At 42.5% G+C, this 24,311-nt stretch overlaps 1 protein-coding gene across 1 annotated transcript in view; it reads left to right on the top strand.

Moving 5' to 3' along the window:
* ATG2B (autophagy related 2B) overlaps window positions 1-24,311 on the top strand; it is a 1,105,913-nt gene that overhangs the window by 137,896 nt on the left and 943,706 nt on the right. The window contains exons 8-10 of the mRNA XM_078660122.1: window positions 14,338-14,517; window positions 14,900-15,054; window positions 18,620-18,731. Of these exons, the coding sequence (XP_078516248.1) occupies window positions 14,338-14,517; window positions 14,900-15,054; window positions 18,620-18,731 (447 nt within the window). The remainder of the gene's footprint in view (window positions 1-14,337; window positions 14,518-14,899; window positions 15,055-18,619; window positions 18,732-24,311) is intronic.

Genomic DNA, 24,311 nt, shown 5'->3' with positions numbered 1-24,311 from the left:
ATGTATAGGAGAGCCAATAAGCTTTCACAAGTATGTGGCTTTACTTTCCTCAATGACCTTCAAACATATCATCTAGTAGAGCTGTTATGCTCCATGGGAGATCACATAGAGCATGTAGAATTTCAGGAGAAACCTCTAGACCTCGAATGAGGTTGCCCTGTCACAGGTGATCATGTTTCTTGCATTTGTCTTCCAACGTTCACTCAAGTTTCTTTTTTGTATATTCTTTTTTTGTCTAGTTACTAAGTAGAGAAGATGGCATTTACATCAGTTAATTAAACCGTTTCAAAATGTTGATGCCTAAGCGATTCTTCAGGATCCAGCAAAACGTAAAGTTGTGAACGGTGGTTTGGCAAATTTTTTCACCTCTGAGATGAAAATTGAATAATTGACAGACAATTTGGACTAGAAGTAATCTATCATCATCTATAGAATACTATGTGTAACTGCCAAATTCGAAGGAACCTTAAATTGTTTAATTCATGTATAATAGTCACTAAGGACTTCAGTAATATACTGAAACTATTCAGTTTGAGGGTTATATGGAAATGTGGATTATGCTTGAAATTTGAGGGCCTACAGGTTTTGATTTGTTTGGGGTGTGACGATGAGTGTCTCTCAGAATGCTGAAAGGCTGTTTTATAACAATTAATATAGAGGTGATTTTTGTGTGGGTGAGCTTAAATTCCTGTGTTGGGTTGGGGATGTTTGGGGTGTATGTCAAGGTGTGAGGGAGTTATAGGGGTATTATAGGTTAAAGTATGGGTCAATGGAGGTTTACTAAAAAATAAAAATAAAGTGAAAACTATGTAAAAAATATGACAATAAACATGCCTATCAAAAACATTTAGAACAGGCTAGTACTGAGGTTCACATCTGCCCCTAATCTTTAGGTGGATGTACCAGAAGTGTGTACGGCCTAGGACAGCCTAAGGTTCTGTAAAAGAACCTTCACTCACCTACCTATTAGGTGACATACTTCATCATGGGGTTCCCGCCCTGGTCATCGAATGTTTCCAGGGTGTGCTACGACGCCTGATTACTGCGGAGCTGGTTGTTTTTTGATTTTTTGAGGGTGAAGTGGTGGTGGTGAGTGAAAAGTGCTCAAGTGCGGTGTGTTTTAAAATTGGCTCAAATACTCTGTCTTTTTGATTGAAATTTTATTGTTGAGAGTATTGGTCAATGTTAAAAAGGTGACGGATATGTGAAGGATATAAATTTGATCCCTCTTTTCCTGTGAAAGGTCTACATGTTTCAGCCATATTCTATTGTGGCTCGCAGGGTCAACTGGCTTTCTTTAGGACCGCTTCAAGCCTGCATGCTCTCTAAGGCATGCAGCTATTGTGTGTATTGTACTTACAATCCACTGGAAAATCAGCATGTCTATTTTAGTTCTGTGGAGAGAAATAGGTATAATCATCTTGTTGACATACACATACATAGGCAGTGGTGAGATTGCTAATGGACATGGGCTGAAGGACTAGGTCCCTTCCGATCCCATATTAACTTTGTCATTTATGCAGTTATCATCATAATGACTCTTAATTACATTCCCACAGTTTTATTTGTCAAGAAAAAATTATTACACTCTCCAAGCAAAACATTATGGTTACTATGGTGATTTGCAAATTATAACCTGGATTTTTAAAGGCCTAAATCAGCGAATTAAAAGAAGATTAGTCACAGAGGAATTGAAAAGTTGTGAAACTGACATAGTTTGAATCCAGGAAACACATATTTAAATATATTTAAAAAGGCTATTTGAAAAGGTATGTTAGTAAACATTAGTTTATGCCAACCCAAAGGTTGCCATTCATGGGGTAGCTATATTGGCTAATCACATATGTGGTAAATTATGTAGAAGGCAGTTTATCCTAAAGGAAGATTGGTGATTTATTGCTAATTTGGAGGCAGTGCTCCAAGGGTGACTGTTTACTCAATCTAGAGCCCCAGTACAGATGACCCAACGTTATTTGACTTTATTGCAACCAAATTAGTGAATTGAGAAAATCCATTGATTATCTGTTAGATTTAAGTTGCTGCTTAGACAACATAAACCTAATATTTTGAAATGCTGTTTTAAAACACATTCACAACGCCGGAGTATCTATTTTAAAGCTATTAATAATTTATAGTCTTTTCGTGAAATTTAATGGGAGCGAACCAGTGTATACATTCTACATATATCCTATAAAAATATTCCAACAGTGATGTGTTCTTGGCGATACAGAACTGATAAGGTAGGCTGTAATCTAAAAGTACTCAACAGTTTCATCTGACCACAATCCACTTCTTCTGTTCCTTAAAGTTAATCATTTGTAGAGAACTTGCCCTTTATGGGCCTTCAGTTGGACTTAGCTGGTTGACCCTAATTATATTCTGATGATGCAAAGATGCAAGACTTTACGTTCTACAATATTGACTTGGCAACACCGCATACAGTATGAGACCCTCTTAAAGCTGTGCTTGGAGGCTTTTCATTTAGTAGTTCAATAATGGAGGATTAAAAATTCATAATACCAAACTAAGTAGAGGTATCAGTAACGTAGAAGTATAATATAAGCACTTTCAGACAATATATAATAAGGATTTAACAGAATTGTTAATCTATGAGCAACTCATCATAACAAAAGCCACATTATAGAACGATAACTGCAAGGGATGTGCCCGTAATTGCATGGCTATTAGAAAAAAGCATTTAAATATACTAAGTCAGTAGGAAGAGTCCTGGCTGATAAAATGAGAAACTACTAAACAGAATAATATTCATTGTATGACAAATGGGTTTTGAGATTATAGCAATTTATGATATGAATGTCTTTCAGTAGTACTATCAAAAATTATATGCAGAAGAAACCTCCATCCAGCTAAAAACTCTCATACAAAATGCTTCAGACTCTCTTGATACCCCCATCTCTCATCAATAGATCAAAGTGATCTTTAATTCTTCACTGTACCTGGCTCAATTTCTGTTTTTTGTGTTTCTAGATATTTGGCAGACCAGTATTATACCTCAATCCTGGATACAGACACACAATGCTTTATTCTTAATGAAAGGCAAACCTCCTGCAGAGCCTGGATCAAACAGGCCAATTTCCTTAGTCAGTAGCAATGCCAAACTATATTCAAATAGTCTGGCCACTCTCATGGGCTGGATCGTTATTGATGTAGTGTCCCCCTGACAGTACAGCTTCTCGAGATCTTCTATCAAAGCAGCAGGGCAGGGACCTGCATCCAAACTTGTGCATGCTCCTCCTTCATGCTTGGAAATTGAGCGGCGACAGTTGACAGCTTTTGACCGTCCTCTGGAAGTGTGTGATTTTATTCTGGCAGCCAGGCATCCCTCCACCAACACGGTATGCGCCTACCATTTGGATAAGTTTGTGGCATAACATTCATCCAAGAATAATGATCCTCTTTCTGCACCCTTTTCCCAAGTTCTGTTGTTCTTTCTTTGGCTCAGTAGGGCTCTGCATTGGGTACAGTTAAAGGTTACTTGTCCACCATTTCGCCGTTCTTGTGGTTACTGAGCCTACATTCTTTGTTCAAGTCACCTATGACTAGATTCCTCAAAGGTCTTCAAAACGTTCCCTCCCAGGCTATTCATCATGCACCAATGGGATCTTAATCTAGTCATGACCTTTCTTATGTGTGTTTCTTCCACAGCACATATTCCCACTCCACCTGCTTACCATCAAGACACCTTTTCTTGTGGCCATAACATTAACCAGGGGGGTCAGTGAACTGCAGGCACTCTCGGTGCACCCTCCGCATACCACCTTTTATCCTGACAAGTTGGTTCTGTGGACCTGTGCTTCCTTTCTTCCAAATGTTGGCACACCTTTCATCTAGGTCAAAACATCACTGTGCCTAACTTCTTTGCTCTGTCTCACACTTCTAAAGAAGAGGAGAGACTACAGTATCTGTACCCAAAAAGAATTGTATTGTTCTACGTAGATCGTCGAAAAAGAGTTCCTAGTGGACGATCGACTCTTTGTGGTGTATGTTGGGGCTAAGAAAATTAATGCCTTGCAGAAAAGCACCACTTCATGACGGATCCCCCCTAAGGGCTTGGTCATTCTACCATAGACAAGGCTGCGACTCCTGCGTTAGCTCATGGTGTCTTTGTCATGGACATCTGTCAGGCAGCAACGTGGGCATCACTGCATAGGTTCACCAAAAGTCTGTCTGGATGGTCAGGTCCGTCATGATTGCCATTTTGCCTGTTCAGTCCTGCAGGACTTTTTGGTGTTAATCTGTATACCAGACCCATCTCTGGGGACGTATTCCTTAGCTATCTAGTCTAAGGTAAGGAATCTGTGGCTAGAAGTCTCTATCAGATGTACAAGTTATTTACCTTTACCTTTGGTAACGCCTTATCTGGTATAGACTCTAGCTAGCTGCAGATTCCTTACTGATCCTCCCCGCTCTGTGAACTGTTTTGATCAGTAACTCTTCTAAGGGCCTGTCGGAGGGGTGGGCGGAAATGGAAACTAGGAGGCCGGATTGAGGGTTGAATTGTGAATTTATTTAGAGTACAGCGCAGAGAATAGGATGAATATGATGTAAGGAGTTAATAATTTGGTCCAGTGGTAGTGAGGATGTTCTATTCGCCTTGTCCCGATGTTCCTTCTTCCTTCCTGGTCCTGGTAGCGAAACCGCCGTCCCGGAAGACTCAGACTCAAGGAGAAAGGAAAGAGCGGTCAGTGGATGCAGGTCTAATGGGTTTTCACCATCACCACACCCGAAGTGAATGCAAATAGATTTAGAACGTGAGGGACTATGGAGAGATAGTATATAGGCTTTTCTTAATGTTGAAATAAGTCGGGGCTTTTGGGGCAAGTGATGGTTACAGGATTCCTCTCCTATAGTGCAGTTTAAACTGAAAAAACAGTAGCAACATTGAGGGCTGTGTTCCTGAGGGCAAGGGATTCAGGGAGCGTTGCTCAGAGATCCGGACGTGCAGGGTACAACACAACACTGTGCCTGTATACCAGACTCACCCGCTGTTCCCTCCCTCCCCTCCCTTCCTTACGCCGACACTCACCGCGTCTGCCGTAACTCTCCTGAGTTAACGCGGCCTTTCAGTAACCTCTGGGGGTGTCCACCAGTCCTTGGACCAGCATTCCGCGTCCTCCCCGTCGTCGTCTTCTTCCTTCGTTGTCCTTTGGAGCTTCTTCTCATCCCGTGAATCCAACTCCGCGGCGTCTTCCAGGTTCGCAGTCTTCCTCGATGTCCACTCCCATAAAGGAGTTAGTCCCGCCTCTTCCGACGAGAGGTCGCTCTCCGACTGAATCCTGCTGCCTTTCATCACCTCAGCTTCCTGTAGGGAGGAGGGAGGGCTTGTGGTTAACTCTGTGAGTCCCGTATTTTCATGCGGGAGAATCATGTTCGTCTGTGGTGGGTTCTCGACCTCCGTTGGCTCCGGTTCACATCCCCCTTCCCTAACTTTCTTGCCTGCAAGTAATGGTTCTAAGGGATATCTGGAGAGGAAGTCTGCATTTGCATGTTCTTTCCCTTTCCGGTGTAAAGTTGTAAATCGATAGGGTTGTAAGGCTAGAAACCATCTTAACACCCTGTCATTGTGCCCTTTATTTTTGGCCATCCACTCTAACGGGGCGTGATCAGTGAAGAGGATAAATTCCCTTCCCTCTAGATAATAACTGAGTAATTCTACTGCCCAATTGATAGCCAGGGCCTCTTTTTCTACCACCGCATATTTCTTTTCCCGGGGAAATAACTTGCGACTAATGTAGAGGATTGGCCTTTCCGGTTCTTGGGAATCCTTCTGGGATAACAACGCCCCTAACCCATACTCCGAGGCATCTGTTTGCAGGATAAAAGGTATACTGTAGTCAGGACTAAGAAGGACAGGTTTCGTTGTTATGTCCAGTTTCAGTTGAGGGAAAGCTTGTACTGCGTCTAGGGAGGGATGGTTTAGTTCTCTTTCTGTTTTGACCTCCTTCTTGAGAAGGTCCGTCAATGGATTCGCTATTTGGGAGAAGTTGGGAATAAATCGGCGGTAATACCCCAGTACACCTAAGAAGGCACTTAGGTCTCTCTTGTTTTTCGGGAAAGGAATAGCCGTAATGGCTTCTACTTTTTCCTGCTGTGGTTTGATTAGGCCTTCCCCTAAAAGGTATCCCAAATACTTCACAGATTTTGTGGCCACCTTACTTTTTGAAGGATTGATGGTAAAACCTTTTCCCCCTAATGTGGACACTACCTCTTTCAGATGTTGTAAATGTTGTTCCCATGTATCACTATGGATGACGATATCGTCTATATAGGCAGCTGCGAAGGCAGCACAAGGTCTCAACACTGTGTTCATTACTCGCTGGAAATTAGCAGGGCCCCGTGTAACCCGAAGGATAAGACGGTAAAATGAAATAACCATTTGGGGTAGAGAAAGCGTTTTTTTCCCTATCCTGGTGACGTAAGGGAACCTGCCAGTATCCTTTACAGAGGTCAAGGGTTCTTATATATTGTGCCCTCCCAATTCTTTCTATCATCTCGTCAACTCTTGGCAAAAGATAGGTGTCGAATTGGGATATTTTGTTCACCTCTCTGAAGTCTATACAAAACCTGATAGACCCATCAGGTTTTGGGACTAAAACAATTGGGGAGTTCCACTCACTGGACGATGGTTCTATTATCCCCATGTGGAGCATTTGTTCCACCTCTTTCCTGACTGCTTCTCGTCTGGCCTCGGGAATGCGATAGGGACGCAACTTCACCTTTTTCCCGGGAATTGTATGTATTTCGTGTTCCCTGACTTCTGTTTTTCCTGGTAGAAGTGAAAATACCTCTTGTAGTGTTTGTAACTGGGCACATATTTCTTCCCTTTGATGGGCGGGAAGACCGGGGTCAATACTCTTCCTATACAAAGGTTAATTTTGGTCGGCCAGTCCCACTAAAGTAGGAATGGGCCCCTCCCATTTTTTTAACAAATTCACATGATATATTTGGGGGTGCGTAGGTCTTTTTGGGTCTAACGCCAAACGGTATGTTACCGGGGTTACCTTTTCTACTATTTGGAAAGGTCCCTGCCACTGACCTAGCATTTTGTTCTCTGAGGTGGCCAACATCAATAGCACATAGTCACCCACATCAAAAGAACGTACCCTTGCTTGTTTGTCATATTGTGCCTTCTGTGAAGACTGTGCTTGTTCCATATGCGACTTCACTATGCTACGCAATTCTTGTAAATGCGTTTTAAGACTTGTTACATATTCTGGCAAGGGCTTACCTCCTGGCTCTTCCTCCCATTCTTCCTTTGCCATTTCTAACAAGGTACGGGGGCCCTCCCATATAACAGTTGAAACGGGGAATATCTCGTACTCTTTTGTTGTTTGCACCGAATGGCAAATAAAGCCAAGGGCAGCATATCCTCCCACTTACGGCTCTCCAGGTTCAATAGTTTCTTGAGGGTGGTTTTGAGTGTGGCGTTATATCTTTCTACCAGACCATCCGTCTGGGGATGGTAGGCAGATGTTCTTATCTGTTTAATGTTAAGCTGTTGGCAAACTTGTTTCATTAAATTAGAAACAAAAGGAGTCCCCTGGTCTGTTATTATTTCTCTTGGGAACCCTACTTGGGAGAAGATGGATACCATGGATTGATTTGATTTGATTTGATTCGGGATTTCTAAAGCGCATAGCTACCCTCGGGCGTCCCAGCGCTAAGTAAAGTTAGACAGTACTCCTAGAGGTGGATTATTGAGGGAACAACCAGGTTTTCAGCATTCATGGCTTTGGCTATTCTCGTTGCATTTGGTTGTCTCAGGGCTACCGCTTCTGGAAATCTAGTGGCATAGTCTACTAAGACTAGCACATATCGGCAACCACTTTTAGAGGGAAGAAGAGGCCCGATAATATCCATTCCCACCCGGTAAAAGGGTTCCTCAATTATAGGCAGAGCCTGAAGGTGGGCCTTTGGGGGAAGGCTTCGGCTATTCCTCTGACAAAGAGAGCACTCTCTGCAATAACGGGGGACCTGATGATAGATCCCCGGCCAATAAAATTTCTCAAGGATTTCTTTTTCAGTTTTTCACTGCCAAAATGCCCCCCTAGCAGGTGACTGTGCGCTAGGAAGAGTACTTTTTCTCTATATCTCTGGGGGACTATTAGTTGGGGATTTTGATCCCTCCCTCCCTTTCTATACAGCAAACCCCCTTTTTTTAAAAAAAAAAAAGGAACTACTTGATCAGAGTCTTCCTCCACCTTAGCACGGTTCCAAGCCTCTCTCAGGGTGGGCTGTCTTTCTCCAGTCTTCTTTCTCCTTGGGCAGAAGCTGTTCTGTATATGGATAATACCTTCCTAAGATAAAAGGCTCAGGTAATTTGGGGATCAGCCCTACCCGTAGAGGAATGGGTTGGATGGTAGGCGCATGTTGTACTTGTACATCGGTGGTAGGGTATTGTCTACTATTGCCATGAACACATTGGATGTTTACCATACCCCTAGTCTGCTGAGGTCCCCCCGGTATAATCTGTGGTCTGATCACACTGTGTAAACACCCGGCATCGATGAGGACTGACCAGTCTTCCCCATTCACCTTGACTACCCTATGGAAGGGAAGGTGGTGTCCTTCTTCAGTGCAATAAAGTGACCTGGCTAATCCGATCTCCATCGGCTCTTCTTTTTGTGGGCAAATTCTAGCAATGTGCCAAAACCCTCCACAATTGAAACACTGGGGCCCTGTAGGGGTGGGGCGTACGGGAGTTGGTAGTGGCCCTGGTACCAAAGTGACTGGGTCATGTTTTCGAGGTACAGGAGGTCTAGTGGTTTTGGGATGGTTACTCCCCATGGGCTTTCCATGTACTTCTCCTTTTTGTATCTCAAAAGCTCGACTAAAGGCGCTAGCTATCTCCACTGCTCTATTCAAGTTAAGGTCCGTATGTTGCCGCACCCATTTCTGTATGGGGGTGTGCAGGGATGTTAGAAATTGTTCCAAGTATATTCCCTCCATGATTTCCTCCTTGGTTGAACTTAGGGGTTTTAACCAGCGATCTGCTAAGTCTTTTACCCTATAGGACAGCGCTCTGGGGGTTTCTTGAGGCCCTTCCTTAAGCTGTCGAAGGCGTAAACGGTAGGTGTCTTCGTCTATACCTAGTCGTTGTAAAATGGTTTTCTTCACATCTTCATAAGGGGTAAGGCCAAGGGGATTAGCTGCTTGATATGCAGCTTGCATATCTCCTGTAAGGAGAGGTCCCAAGTAATGGGCCCATTTCTCTCTGGCCCAGCCTGCTGCTCGGGCCATGCGTTCAAAGTTTGAGGAAAAAAAATCCGGATCTTCACCCTCCACATATTTCTGAAGAACCACAGAGGGTAGGGTAGAATGTCCTCTGGGCTGACCGAGAGTTTCAGCCAGTTTCCCTATTATGGTTTCCTGGCTTTGGCCTTGTTGAGTTAAAGTCTTGTGGAGCTTCTCCCTGTCTTCTTCTGCTACAGCCAAGAACTTCTCCATGACACGCCCTAAGTTTTCTTGACTGTCCGCAATTCTCTGAAGTGCGGCCTCCATTTCCGTGGATCCGACTTTTGACACCACTTGTCGGAGGGATGGGCGGAAATGGAAACTAGGAGGCCGGATTGAGGGTTGAATTGTGAATTTATTTAGAGTACAGCACATAGAATAGGATGAATATGATGTCAGGAGTTAATAATTTGGTCCAGTGGTCGTGAGGATGTTCTATTCGCCTTGTCCCGATGTTCCTTCTTCCTTCCTGGTCCTGGTAGCGAAACCGCCGTCCCAGAAGACTCAGGCTCAAAGAGAAAGGAAAGAACGGTCAGTGGATGCAGGTCTAATGGGTTTTCACCATCACCACACCCGAAGTGAATGCAAATAGATTTAGAACGTGAGGGACTATGGAGAGATAGTATATAGGCTTTTCCTAATGTTGAAATAATTCGGGGCTGTTGGGGAAAGTGATGGTTACAGGATTCCTCTCCTATAGCGCCGTTTAAACTAAAAAAACAGTAGCAACATTGAGGGCTGTGTTCCTGAGGGCAAGGGATTCAGGGAGCATTGCTCAGAGATCCGGACGTGCAGGGTACAACACAACACTGTGCCCGTGTACCAGACTCACCCGCCGTTCCCTCCCTCCCCTCCCCTCCCTTCCCCTCGTGGACACTCACCGCGTCTGCCGTAACTCTCCTGAGGCCTTTCACCAACCTCCGGGGCGTCCACCAGTCCTCGGACCAGCACTCCGCGTCCTCCCCGTCGTCGTCTTCTTCCTTTGTTGTCCTTTGGAGCTTCTTCTCGTCCTGTGAATCCAACTCCGCGGCGTCTTCCGGGTTCGCGCTCTCCGTCTTCCTCGAGTTAGTCCCGCCTCTTCCGACGAGAGGTCGCTCTCTGACTGGATCCTGCTGCCTTTCGTCACCTCAGCTTCCTGTAGAGAGGAGGGAGGGCTTGTGGTTAACTCTGCGAGTCCCGTATTTTCATGCGGGAGAATCATGTTCGTCCGTGGTGGGTTCTCGACCTCCGTTGGCTACGGTTCACAGGGCCTTAGCACTGTACACCAGTGTGTCCGCATTCTTTGTGACTTCGCACTTCTGGCATGGGAAGTTGTGAAATGAAACTGACATCAGCATTCTGGAGTGGCGCCTGCATAGGCACCTCGCATGTCACTTTCAATGCAGATGATGCTGAGGTGGGGCTGAACAACACCACTTAGTGACGTGCAGGGATACTGCTTGAAATTTCTGCACCCAGTATGACGCCTGAGGGATATTCTAAGGTAAGGAATCTGCGGCTAGATAGTCTCTACCAGATAAGGTGTTTCCAAAAGGTAAGCAACTTGTTTATTTATTTGCAGCCAATTATGTATCAGTAAGGGAGGATAATAATAATTCAAAATTACTTATACACATTGTAGGGAGCTGGCTCTATATATACTATACCAACGTAAGGTATAGTGTGCACAGAGTCAATTGGATCCCTACATTTATAGCAGAGGCTAAAGTAGATAATACCTTACTCGTGTTTGTTGTAGTGTGGTTGAACAGTCAGGCTTATCAGAGGGTAGTGTTAAGCATTTGTTGAACACACTCAGGCAAGAAATGATGTCACACACTCCGAGAATGAATCAAGACAAATTGCTTGTATAAAAAGGATATACTTAGTAGAAGGTAAGTAAAACTCTTCGTACAATGTTACTTTTCAAAAGACAGTGAATACTGGTTTGGTAGGAACATATAGATTACTTTTACAATTGAGAAAACGATTGGTAAACTGTCAAACACTTGTAATCACTTTTAGAGTACTTTTGGATTTCTTCATGATTACTTTTCCAGATTGGCTTGAAACACACTCCTAACACGGTTTAAGCAACACAGGACATTGGTAGTCAGTCATCTGAGTTTTTTTAAGGTTGATCTTTTGCCTAATTGTGAGAAATTGGGTTGGTGGTTGAGGGGTTTGAAACCCTACTCAAGCCGCAGCTGCAATCCTGGTCTGGGTGAACCACAATAAGTCACAAAATTAACCTATACTTAACCTTCTGGAAGCTTGGCACAAAAACAGACAGACTTACCTTAGAACCAATGTGTAAAGTTTTTATGTAGCACTCAATCAGTAATAAGGTGAAAACACAACACAAGAAAAATCCCTCATCGTTTTAGAAAAATTAATTAACACATTATTTGACATCAAAAGGACAAAAATCTAATTAGTAGAACCAGAGATATGCTATTTTATAGGTTGAAGTAAAGTTACAAGTTCAGGCCTAGCTTGATTGAGTGCGGGCCAGATACAAGGATCAGGTTAGGCCTGCTGAGAGTCATACCTTGTATCCATGATCCAGGGCATTGGGCCACGCAGCGGTTGTTCTGAGGAGCGATGTGGGATCCTGCGTTGAGTAGTGTTGCTCTGCGTCTGTTTCAATGAGAAGATGCAAGGGCTGCGATACCATGTCTATGTCAAGTTACGTCTCAATGCGTCTGCTCCAATGAGCTGCAAGGGCTGCATTGGGTATCTTTGCACTGCGCCAGTTCAGATGGGTAACACAGTTGAGCTGGCAGAGCAACTTTATCCCCACTTCCAAGGGTCCAGGACTGGGTAGGCAATACTTAAGGGGGGGGGAGGGGGTAGGATTCGCAGCAGGCAGAGTCCAGGTGCAGGGTTCAAGGGTGTTGGAGATTGTTATTTCCCTGTAGCTCATAACAGTAGGCCATCCTACTAGCCCTTGAAGTAAGTCTAGTGCTCCTGGGTTCAAGGTGCACATACAGTCCTTCTTCCTCAGGTAGCAGGGCAGCAGAGAAGCCCTTCTGCAGGCAGGGCGACATAGCAGCTCAGCAGTCCTTCATGCAGCAGGGTAGCAGAGCATTTGTTCCAGAACTTCAGGACCAGAATTGATCTGAAGTGAGGGTCTGAGGTTCATAGTGTCTCGTTTGAAGTGGGAGAAACTTCTAGAGGCTTCTCCTCACAGACGTGTTCGGAAATTCCTGCCTCAATGGCCTGGTCACAGTCTATCTGCAGGCACAGTAGGCTATTGTGAATTTCTTTATGTGAGAGCAGGGCACAGTCTTTTGAAGTGCTAGTGGGGCTGTGTGCAACTCCACCCACCCATTGTCCCTTTGATGGCCCATTCAGGCACATGTTTGGGAGGAGTACACAAATGCCAACTGCCAACTACACCCGGTCATGTGACTACAGAATAGACTGTAGGCACCAAATGGTTATGACAATAAAATGCTAACCTTCTAAAAGTGTCATTTTGAGAATTGTGACTTAAAATCCAACTTTACAGTTAAAGGGGATTTAAAATTACAATTCCTCAGACACCAAATACAATTTTCTCACCTGCTCCCAGTCAACAGTTATCACTTATTAAATGTAATAAGGTAACCCAATGCTATCCCGATGGGAAAGGTAGGCCTCACAGTAGTGAAAACGAATTTGTGAGTTTTTCACTACCAGGACATGTTAAACATAAAATTAGATGACCAACATTTTCATTATAAATCATCCTGCGCTATGGGCTGTCTAAGGCCTACATTAGGGTAGACCTATATTTAATAAAAATTGTGTTTTAGGCTTGCAAAGAGGTTATTTTGCTAAGTTGAATTGGCAATTTAAAACTGCCATCAGGCTGCATTGCAGGCCTGGGACATGTTCAGTTCAGTTTATTTCATGTTTATTCGGACCGTTGGATGTTTTACGGGGCTTCTTAAGTGGGTGGCATAATAAGTGCTGTAGACCCACTAGTATCATTTAATTTACCAGCACTGTCTATGTTGTCCACCTCTTTACAAGGGACTTACAAGTAAATTAAATATGCCAATCCGGTGTAAGCCACTTTTACCATGTTTAGGGAGTCTGCTCAAGCACTTTAGCAGTGGTAAGCAGTTGTAAAGTGCAGAGAGTCCTAAGGCAAATATAAAATAAAAACGACGTCTGAAAAATAGGATGGATGGAGGTAAAAGGTTTGGGGGAAGACCACCTTGGGACTGACAGGTCTGACTATGATGCATAATTGTACAGAGTGTAGAATGATGCAGTTTTGAAAGGCAGCCCTGTATGTGGATGCACATATGGCGAAAACATATTTCCATATGGAAAACCTTTTCAGTACATGCCCACCAAGTTTGGGAATGGTCCATCCCCCCCTTCCGTCCCTGGAATAGAAGTTGCTGCACCATTTTATTAAACTCTGACAGCATTCAAGGTAGGAAAGTGTCAGACTTTCTTGAAAACTTACAAGCTCACAAATGTGTGTGTTCTCAGACTGATGAGGCAAACAATGGCATCTTCCTTTCAGTGCCCACCCATTGTGTAATGTACTACAGCTTAATTGTAATCATTTGTGATAGATACTTGTATACTTGTACAGTAGTAAAACCATCCACACCTGTGACATATTTTATGTGGATAGCTGATCTCCTAAAGTGGAACCATTTACCATTGTAAATACATATTAACTGTTGCAAATGAGTTTATGAGTCTGTCCCCTGGGTGTGTTAAAAATTATTCGGGAAGCTTTATCTGCCTTATAAACTCACTGGTCACCTAGATCCTGTCTTGTTTACACAGTGGATGAATTTAGTTTCTTAGTGTACAGCAGGTAACTTAACCATTAGTCCACACTATTTATTGGTTGGCTTACAAATAAAATGTCATGAAAAATAGACTGCTTTTCAGTATTTGAATGTTTAATATATTTTTCCATTGCCATTTTAAATGCTTTTGTCATTAGATATCAGGAAACACCATATTATTCAATAAAAGACCATGCTGCATGTCTCAAAAAATGCAAAAATGTTTGAACATAAAAAGACAGTGTTTTTGAAAAGGAAACCTCTTTAGGTGCTTTGGTCTTGTTTTGCATGTATACTTCAGAGACCTCTAGTAGAGTACTGGCAAGTAAAGACCGAAGAAATCGCCCCATGCAGCAAGAGGATGAGTATCGCATTCAGGTTGAGCTCAAACGTTATTTACGAAAAGATTCTTTGACTGGTGAAGCATCTTCCGAAAAGAGCTTTTATGAGACTGAAAACACACGTACGCCTTCTAGCCATGGTGAGTTTACAGGCAGTAATGAAATGAAGTATTCATAGCTCGTTATTCATTTACAGAAATAATATCACTATTACGCATTTAAATCGAGCTTGAAAAAAATAATATCCAAACACTTGACCATATTACATGAACCTTACAGCATCCTTATGAACACATTTCAAAATGTTTAGAGTCCATAGGGATCACTTTTTTTCCAGGAACCATTGTAGTATCTTAGATTTTGCTTAAAATATATTTACCATATATATTCCTTCATGGCTTCTTAATTCAGCAAAATCCGAAATTCAGTTCAAAACAATTTCTATATGTATCTAATATATGTTCCATTTTTATAGACATTTTTATATTGTCAATTTAATTTTGTTTTCCCCCCTTTCAACAGATGAAGAGGTTTTCTTCTCTATGGCAGACATGGACATGTCTCATAGTCTCTCCTCGCTCCCACCACTTGGAGACCCTCCAACTGTGGATCTAGACCTTTCTTTAACTAGTACCTACACTAACACTCCAACAGGATCGCCTTTGGGTGCTACCTTGGTAGAGTATTTATAATTCCGTAGGACCTTTGTTTTAAATGTTATTCATATTTGTTTAGTGGTCTCCTTGTTGTCTTCTTTTTCCAGCCTGTTTGCTAATTTATCTTTGAAATTGCCTAACTAATGAATAGACAAATGTTTAGCACTTTTGTTCGGATAAGCCCTTACATCATTGTGCATTGAACTGCTGACACTGAGTACATGGGGGACCAGAGGCAAGTCTAGTCTAAAGTAATTCCTCAGTGCTGTTTTGGGTCCAGAGAGTATGTTAACGTCAAAAAAACATACACTGATTGACAAAGTTTTTAAATGAGGGTAAATAAATAGGTGCCCACACAAAATCATAATTTGCATGCGGGTATGCTGAAAAGACAGAAATACTGTTGAGTGCATATAGATGGGCATGAATGTTAGAAAACTGAATACAATTGGACATTGGGAAAAAGATAGCAACACCTATGCTAATAGCCAAGCCTTCCCGAAGGTATTTTATTTCATAAAGCTATAGTAAAAGGTAAGATTATATTTTCATTATTTAGAACTTGTCCATGTCTGATGCAGGTCAAATTTCTACCAGGGAAAGTGGGAATTAAATTTTTTTTTCACAAATCTTTTTATTAAACATACAGGAATGCAATATACAGTACAGTCACCAACTGAATGAAGTGTATGGTACAAACAATATAATATACAGTCTCAGATTACAAACAGCCAGTATTGTGAAGTGCAGGACCTACATCACCAATAACTCTTGATCGAATGCTCCTACACGATCCGAAGGCACACTCGCCCTCCTCCCGGCTGCCTCATAGTCCCTTGTAAGTAACCCATTGGTGCCACACTTTCTCCGATTTCTTGGGGCAACCTCTGCCTTCGTATATTACTTTTTTGGCTGCACAATACCAGTCCAAATCAGTCTTCCATTGACCCACCCTCGTTGGCTGGGCAACCCCCCATGGGCAGGCAATGTTTCTCTTGGCTACCAGAGCCGCCACCATAAGCCATAGTTTTTGATATTTTGGCCAAGTCTATTCCCCTGTTACAAACAATATATGCCATCTGGCCTTCATGGGAATGTCCTGACCCAGGACCTCCAACATAACCCGAAATACTCTCTCCCAGTACTGTTGTATGCGCCGGCAGTCCCAGAGGATATGGAAAAAGGGACCTTTACTATCACAGCCCCGGACGCAAGCATCTATTTGTATACGTCCAAGTTTGTGCATAAGTGTACTCGTGGATAAAGACCTATGGAGGATCCGCAACTGTATAAGTCGTAATCGTGGCCTAATTACCACCTCTCTTGGGCTTTGTACTGCTTCCACCCAATCATCTTCCTCCAGCAACTCAACATCAGCCTGCCCTTAACCCACCCAGGGGGTCCGGAGAGTTGTTGATGATCTTTCTTTCTGTATGTTAGGGACAGTGCTTTTTCTGGCATTGGATCCAGGAGAAGTCGGTCTTCGGGAATGCAATTCCTGTTTTACATATTTCCTTACAGAACATCACTTTCTCTGATATCTTAAATTTTTGTGCTTGATTCTGATTAGTTTCCATGATGATCATATATAATGTGCTATTTCCACATGATGGCTTTTGAGTTGAATCTCATTACTGGTTGGTCTCTGTGATTGTTGCACATTTTCACAGTGTCCATCAAAACCATAAATTGACACTAGTGTCTGCCTTTCCAGTCTTGATCTGAGTTTCTCAGTATTTCGTTGCATTAAATGTCAGCAGGCTTCTCTGCAGGATCAAGAATACTAAAGCCTAACTAGTATTCAGTAATAGAAAAACCCTAGTACTAGCAGTGGGATTACATTTGTTGTAGTGAGTTTAAGAATCAAGTCCAGTCCGCCACATCCAGAGTAACTGAGGATAGATCATTCAGAAAGGAAAGGCATTCAATTTTACCTCAATGTTTTATCAGGAATTCCGATATAAACATTGCTGTCACTTGAGAAGATATACACTATCTGATGAATACTGCTAACCACAGATTCCTCACTTTTTGAATTCCACCACGTGCCGGACTGGATTCTGAATTCTTCATAGCAACAGCACACGCATTCTGACTGGTGGCAGTATTTGCTGCACAGTGACCTTGTGCTTCCTCAGGAAGTGATGACATGGAGAAATGTATAGGGGCCACCCCTATGCGCTGATGTCAGTTCCTTTTTTACTGTGCCCTTTCATGCAGCTCTGGGCATCTGCTCTCTACTTTGTGGCTGTTTACTGAGACCAGAACTTGTGTCACACCTTCCCGAACCTTTCCTGCCTTAACAATCAAGTCTGCCGAGAGCCATTTTGCCCACTTCATCCTGAATTGACTGGTGTAAGTCACTCCTCACACTCTCCACCTTTTAGTAGGAACTGCTCGGGTACCTATTCAAAAGGTGCAGAAACTACGACCAAAGGTTTTGATCAATAGAACAAGTTAATTACCTTCAGTAATGCTCTTTCTGGTGGATACACCATATAACTGCTGATTCCTTACCGTTGACCATCCTCCTCTGTTCTTTTGAACAGAGTTTACGTTTTTTTGTATGCCGCCACACTTGCACTGTGTGACAATCGATCTGTGTCTGAGGGTGTGGAATAGTTCTAAGGAAAACTGACTTCAGCGCAAAGTGGCGGCACTTATTTAAAAGTCCTCCAACGTCACTTCCTGGGGGCTGCATGTCACCTTTGAGCGAGTGGGCCACCTGTTGGATTGCGGGAGCATTTGCTCTGAAAAGTTGCAGATCCAGTCTGGTGCCTGAAGCAATTCAAAAGGTGAGGAATCTGTAATTAGATAGAGTATCCCTTAGATTGATTGTCAACAAATGTAAAAACGTGTATTTTCAGAAAACAGGGTGACAGATTTTTCTCCACTGCTCCGCCTCCACTGAAACAATTCAGTATCTAACCTAGATTTTCAGAGTGTGCTCTCAGTCCTATATATGTTTCCCAGTGAATTTTCTTGGGGTACAGTTGATGTTTTCAACTATGGAGAAGTGTTCCTGGTTAACCAAATGAGCACAATTTAGTCCTTCTGCTCTCATAGCCTGGGTTTGGTGTTTATGGGTGATTGTCTTTTACTACCCCTCCTTTTCAACTGCATGACTCTTCTACTAATCTATAATCCTTTTTAACTAATTGTGGGAACATGCTATGACTAATGTTTTTATACTGCAAAACTTTATTTTCAGTTTTAGAGCTTGTGATTTAAACATTTCAAACATGTTTCTATGGAAGTATCATATAATATATATACTACTGTCACTTGATATAGCTGCCTGTTCCTGAATTCATTATTGTTTCATAAGAACTGACCTTCTCTTCCCATTTATATAACTTGTCAGTCCCAGGTTGTATAAACAGTTTTTCTTGTAAGATATTCTGTTCACATTCCCACCACTGAGGTCTGACTCAGTGGCCTGTATTTACTTATTTAATCATCATTCACCTACAACTAAAACCTCATTGAAGTACACAGTTACAATTTGCAATGGCATTCCAACAACTTCCCTTTGTAATTACTTTGAAAATACACTTATGGCAAGCTCGGCTTATATGTTTTTTAGGCTCAACCTACATGGGGAGATTTCTTGGATCATCGAAAAGGAGAAGATCACACAGTGGCCGGATTGACATGTGCACCCTCCAGGTTACACCACCCACAATTACGAAGAACATGTAAGTAAAGTTTTGTACTGACATGTAGATATATGACAGTGTTAGTAGCATTTTCTTGTCTTAAAACTCCAATAAAATCATTAAAAACAATAGTTTTTTGTGAGATATTTTGTGTTGCATCGTTAAATTTACAGCACACTGATGGTTTCTTATATTCTCCACAAAAAGAAAATCCTAGTAGATTATACCACTGGTGAGTGCACTGAAAATTAAATGGCTGAGCTTATTGCTCATGACAACACTTTGATTATTTTCTTTTGTCTGCAACACCCGTAAAAGGTGGATTCTTTTTGTGGTTATTTTTCGTTGTATATAGCGCGAACTAGACACGAAAGATATCGGGCAGCAGAGCACTTTACATAGCACCAGTTTCGTTACATGAGGACATATTCATTTTTCTTAGGCACGGGGAGATTAAGTGATTTGCCCAGAATCACATGATGTTGTGTCGTTGCTGACACTCTAACCCGGTTCCCCAGCTTCGACGTCGACCGCTCTAGCCGTAAGGCTACATCCTCTCAATTCATCTTTCTTTGTCATTGTAATCCACGGTTGGCCTCACGCACCGACCACAAGCACCTGGATACCCCTGTGGGGGATTATGATGCCATAAACATACGGATAACATATCATTGTAAAGAAATCTCATTTGCCATGGGGGGGTTGTTAACTGTCAAAATAGGAGCATTAATGAAACCCTCATTGTTATTTGTAGCTGTATGTACTTGACCAACTCTTCCATTTGGGCTAACCTTTTTCAGGTAGCTATTTCATTTGGACATTCTGAACACCAAAAGTGTCTGAGTTCCTGGATGGCACATCACTGTAGATTCTTTTGGGTCCCTAGTTTTCAAAAACATCTCGGGCGATAGGGTTACCTGTTTGCTGGCTGAATTTACGCCTGAAAGGGTTGGTGTATTCCGTTGCAAGTGTCCCTATTTGTCCATCCTCTTACTGTCCCTTGATATGGTTGAAGTTTCGGGCTTGCTATACACCTGCCCTCACATGTAGGTACCCTTTTAAATTGGGACAAGGTGGAAACGCATGATGGTAAGAGATTTGACTTATCAGCTGATTTTGTCAAACTATTTGGTTTCCTTTTGCGAGTGTCTGTAGAAAACATTTTTCACTAAACCTCCCTCACAATTTTCAGGTATTATGAGCATTCCAAAATTCTAAATGGAAAAATTACACTTAATTCTAATCTCATATACTTGGCTACATCTAAAGAAATGGGCACAACTGTCTTGAATAACTAATTTATATTAATTTTAATCTTCATTGTAAAGTGTTGCCTGGTTTGCACTCAGTGGAAAATAATTGTAAGCGATCACTCCATTGTTAATTCTGAGTAGTGTAGCTTTTTGGTCAATCTACAAAAGCCATTAATATCGGCCACTGGCAAGCTCTGCTGTACATAGTGGTATACTACTTTAGATTCGTCTTTGATATATAAAGTTTCAGATCAAAATCTTGACACCAAGATATGATGTTCCATTCACCATTTTTAATACAATGAATACTTTATTATTAAAACTTTGAGCAATCTACATAATTCATCCATTTATATAGCCAAACAATCTCTAGTTGTCAGAAGTGTATAGCTTCCTGGATTCACCCATGTATTTCACACCAATTCCTGCACTATTGCAAATAGGCACACCACGTCCAAAATTGATTATTTAGTGTAAAAAAAAGTTTTTTCCTTCTATTTCCTAAAGGTGGGAAATGGTGATTGTAGAATAGCAATGTTTTGTTAATGTCATTTCAGAAACTAAACCACACACCTTCTTGTACAGCACTGTTTGTAGCTTTTTGAAGAAAAAAAAAGTGCCATAATTTGTCTGTTTCCCCTGACACCTTCAGAATAAATCACAATCCTTGGCTAACTTTACAATACACAGCAAGTAGGAAAGAGGACACCTATGTGGTTTGTGTATGATTTGTGGAAAGAAAATGATGAAAGCTTAAGCATAAACTATCTAAAATGTCAAAAACAATTCTCTGCACAATAAGCTGGGGTATATAGACACTCACTGTTTAAGGGATCGTATCCTATTTCATGTACAATTAGGAGTTTACCTTTGTATTCACAGATAGTATATGAAGGAAGCACCAATGGCCATCTACAGTAGTATGTTTTTGGATAGTTGCTGAGTGAGATTACCAAATGGGGATGACTTCCATCTAAAATTATGCAAGCTACCATTTTTGGCAGTGGTGTTGAGACCACTTGGCTTAGCTTCACCGCTCATAAGCTTTTCATAAATGTTCTTTTCTCAGAATTTCATTCTCATTTATAAGTTGTCTGGACTTGTTTGGGATGCCACAGGACTTCTGGGCAACAGGGGTTGTAGATGAATTTGTTTGCCACTTGTGTCCTTGGCTCCACCCCACTGTGGCTCTGTAAACTATACCAGGGCACCCTTTCTGTACTTTACTCTCCGGATTGTGAAGGCGACCAGTCAGTGGCTTCTCAGGGAGTTAGTGTGGAAGTCAAGAGCTCAGACCTAAGCAGTCAAAAACCGACACAAGAACATATTATTCAGTCTAATGCTTAACATAGAACTTAAAAGAAGGTACTTTAATCTCACAACAAAACAAAATACTGCACAGCACAATTAGGATCTCAGATTCACAGTGTGATCTTATTTGCAATATTCAGTTAAACACTACACCCGTTTTTTTAGTCTCTTCCCACTGAGGGAGTTTCCTATTGTCTACAGCCCTCGGAGCACAGCCACGGTCTCGGCATTCACTATGCACAGGTGCATTGTTAGCTGTACCAATAGTTGTCTTAGAGACAAATTCACCGTCTCTGGTGGCTCGCAGTACACCGGAGCCAAGACACCTTCAGACTAAAGACTAGGAAGTGTAAAACAGAAAAACAAGGCAGCAGGCTTTTTTCCATTTGTGCACTCATGATTTGGAAGAACATTCCTCTATCTATCAGGCCTCCCCACTGCTGCTCTCATTGTGGACAAAGTTGAAGATTCACTGCTTTAAAAAACAGTAAACCACAATGCAGTAACAGTACACTTCTGCTCCTGTATACTTGCCTTTGACCATGTGCAGCACTTCGCTGTCTTTTGGCTAGGTTCACACCGCACAAATACAATCTACATACAGGGTGTAGTCGCTCAGAAGTAACCTAATATCTAGATGTGAAAATCAATTCAAATAACCTTTGCAAATTTAAGTTCAGCCAACCAGATTCTTAGGTTCTTATGGCAGACCTCCTTTGCTCTTTCAGTGTTCCTTTTCACTAAGTATTTTACCTACTTCGTTATAGGCGCAGTTCTGGTAGAGCATGCAGGTGCATTCAGTATTCCTGCTTCTGCTTGTACACTGCTGGAGTTGTGGCAGTTACCCCAGTTACAGCTTGGCAGGATTGAATCAGCATGACCTGCTCACAAGGGAGTACTCTTCTTCTGTAGTAGCATGGATGTCTTCTGCGGTCATGGCTTCCAGGCTAATTAGGATTTCCCCATCGTTTGCAAAGAGATCTCAGATTCTAACATCATTTTGGCAGCACCATTCTCTCAGGAACATATCAAAGTCTTGGAGTAGTTCACAATAGAAATAGATCGGAGAGACTGGCAGACTTCTTCATAGCACAGCTTGCTCATGGCTTCACTCTCTTTTGGTAGTCTGCTTCCTATGGTTGTTCCTCATACCAAGAACACACTGAGCTTCTCTTCCTGGAGAGTCTCTCCTCCTCCAGAGCTAGACACTCCTGTCTCTCTCTCTCTCAGCAGTCTGACAGGTTTCTAGACTCTTGTTAGACCTTTGCTTCCTCCAGCAGAAAGTGCAGACTTTGTGATGACTTCTCACCTGTGGGACACAGGCTATCATGCAGACACAGACCCTGGTCACAAAGCAGTCTTTTCAGTACTCTGGTAGCCACTTCCTTCCTTGGTCAAGAGGAACTTGGAACTGGAACTAAGGTGGTTTGGATCTAAGGTTTCAAAAGAGGTTTGGGTTGGTTTTATTTCAAATTTCATTTTTGGCTGCCAATCAGACATAGCCTTTGTAAAAGGTGATGGCTTTCACAGCAGGTAGCACTGATGCTGGCTGCAAACAAGTGTATAAAGAAATGGCCCAATGAAGGCTGAAATCTTTGCACCTGCTTGTCATCAGCCTTCCTGAAGCAGTATTCAGGGTTAGATAAAAGAGCTTACCTTGAATACCAGAAAATGAAGTCCCACTTGCTAACCCTACAATCTACCAAATAGCAGTGCCCTTTGCCAACATAGTCCTCATTGAATTTCTAAGGGTAGACCTGTCTCCATCCTCCCTCATTTCGGTGTCTGGGTCTCAAGCTACCAGCCACAGAAATGCAGTCATTAAACTTCCACTCTCTGGAAAAGCTGTATCCACCCTCCAGCTTGTGCCATTTAAACCAGGGGCCATCGAAAAATGGATCTCGCTGGTCCTAGTACTCAGTCTCTCTTCACCCACAAACTCATTGCACATACACCCACTTGACACTCCCACAGACTGTCAGTGCTAAGTATGGGTTCACATTAAAGCAGAGGTTTGCATGATAGGAGTCCGTAGGCTGTGCGGTCTCCTGACAGGGTCTAAAGCTCTGATCATACTGACGTTTTACAAAACTATGTACCCTACCTCCACCACTTTGTGTGACTGACCTAAGGCATGGGTGTAGGAAGCTGGTTTTCTTTTGCAGTAACCCCCTCACCCCACACTTTTTGCAGACTACTGATGCACTTTGACTTGATGGGCCCTGGTTCCCTGCAAATCAGGTTCCCAAGTCCTGTGTTCTTACCCAAAACTGTACCTTGTACCCCCAATTGGCACCTCTCTGGCCACATGTCAGTCCCTTGTAAACTGTACCATGGGTACCAAGATCACTGAGGCCAGGGATGGCCACTAAGGGCTGCAACGCTTAATATGCCACCCTACATCCCTGTGTGCCATGCCTACAACCCACTGTTATTTTCAATATAGGTATCCTAATATAGGCCCAGGTAACTTCGTAACCCTTCACCTGTATTATTCCCTACATTACACTTATAACGGTTTACAGGGACTGACCTTATACCTAGATACAACACTGCATTCAGAACGCGGATTTTCCCAATTTCGAAATCTCATACATTATTCATTCTTGGAAGCGCAGCAGGACTAACATCTCCTGTATAATATCTATGTATAAAGTTCTTGCCCGACGTCATCCTTAGGCCGACACAGTAATACAGCGAGGTAGAAACCCTGGGGAGACCTATGGGTATATATACATCACATCTTACTAAGACAGACAGAGGAGACCAGGACTTCCTGCCGACACACTGACCAGAGACGCTGAGGTTCCTGCATGCAGACACTCTAGCTTCCAGTGGTCTAACAACCCTCGCGGGGTGTCCAACTCGAGACCAAGACGGGCTCCCACAGTCTCTCAATTCAGGTAATGGGGTTGACTTTATTCTAGAGGGATTCTTGGCTTAACACCTACACACGTGCTAGGTACACTTAGGTACATCTAGGTAGGGAGGGATCATAGGAGTGCGCATCTTTTTATTATCATGTATTTTATATACTTGTATGTATTAATGATTC

Source organism: Lissotriton helveticus, chromosome 9 (assembly GCF_964261635.1).
Source record: "Lissotriton helveticus chromosome 9, aLisHel1.1, whole genome shotgun sequence".
NCBI lineage: Eukaryota > Metazoa > Chordata > Amphibia > Caudata > Salamandridae > Lissotriton > Lissotriton helveticus.
Note: the sequence above shows the minus strand (reverse complement) of the source record. Positions and strands in the feature narration are given on the sequence as shown.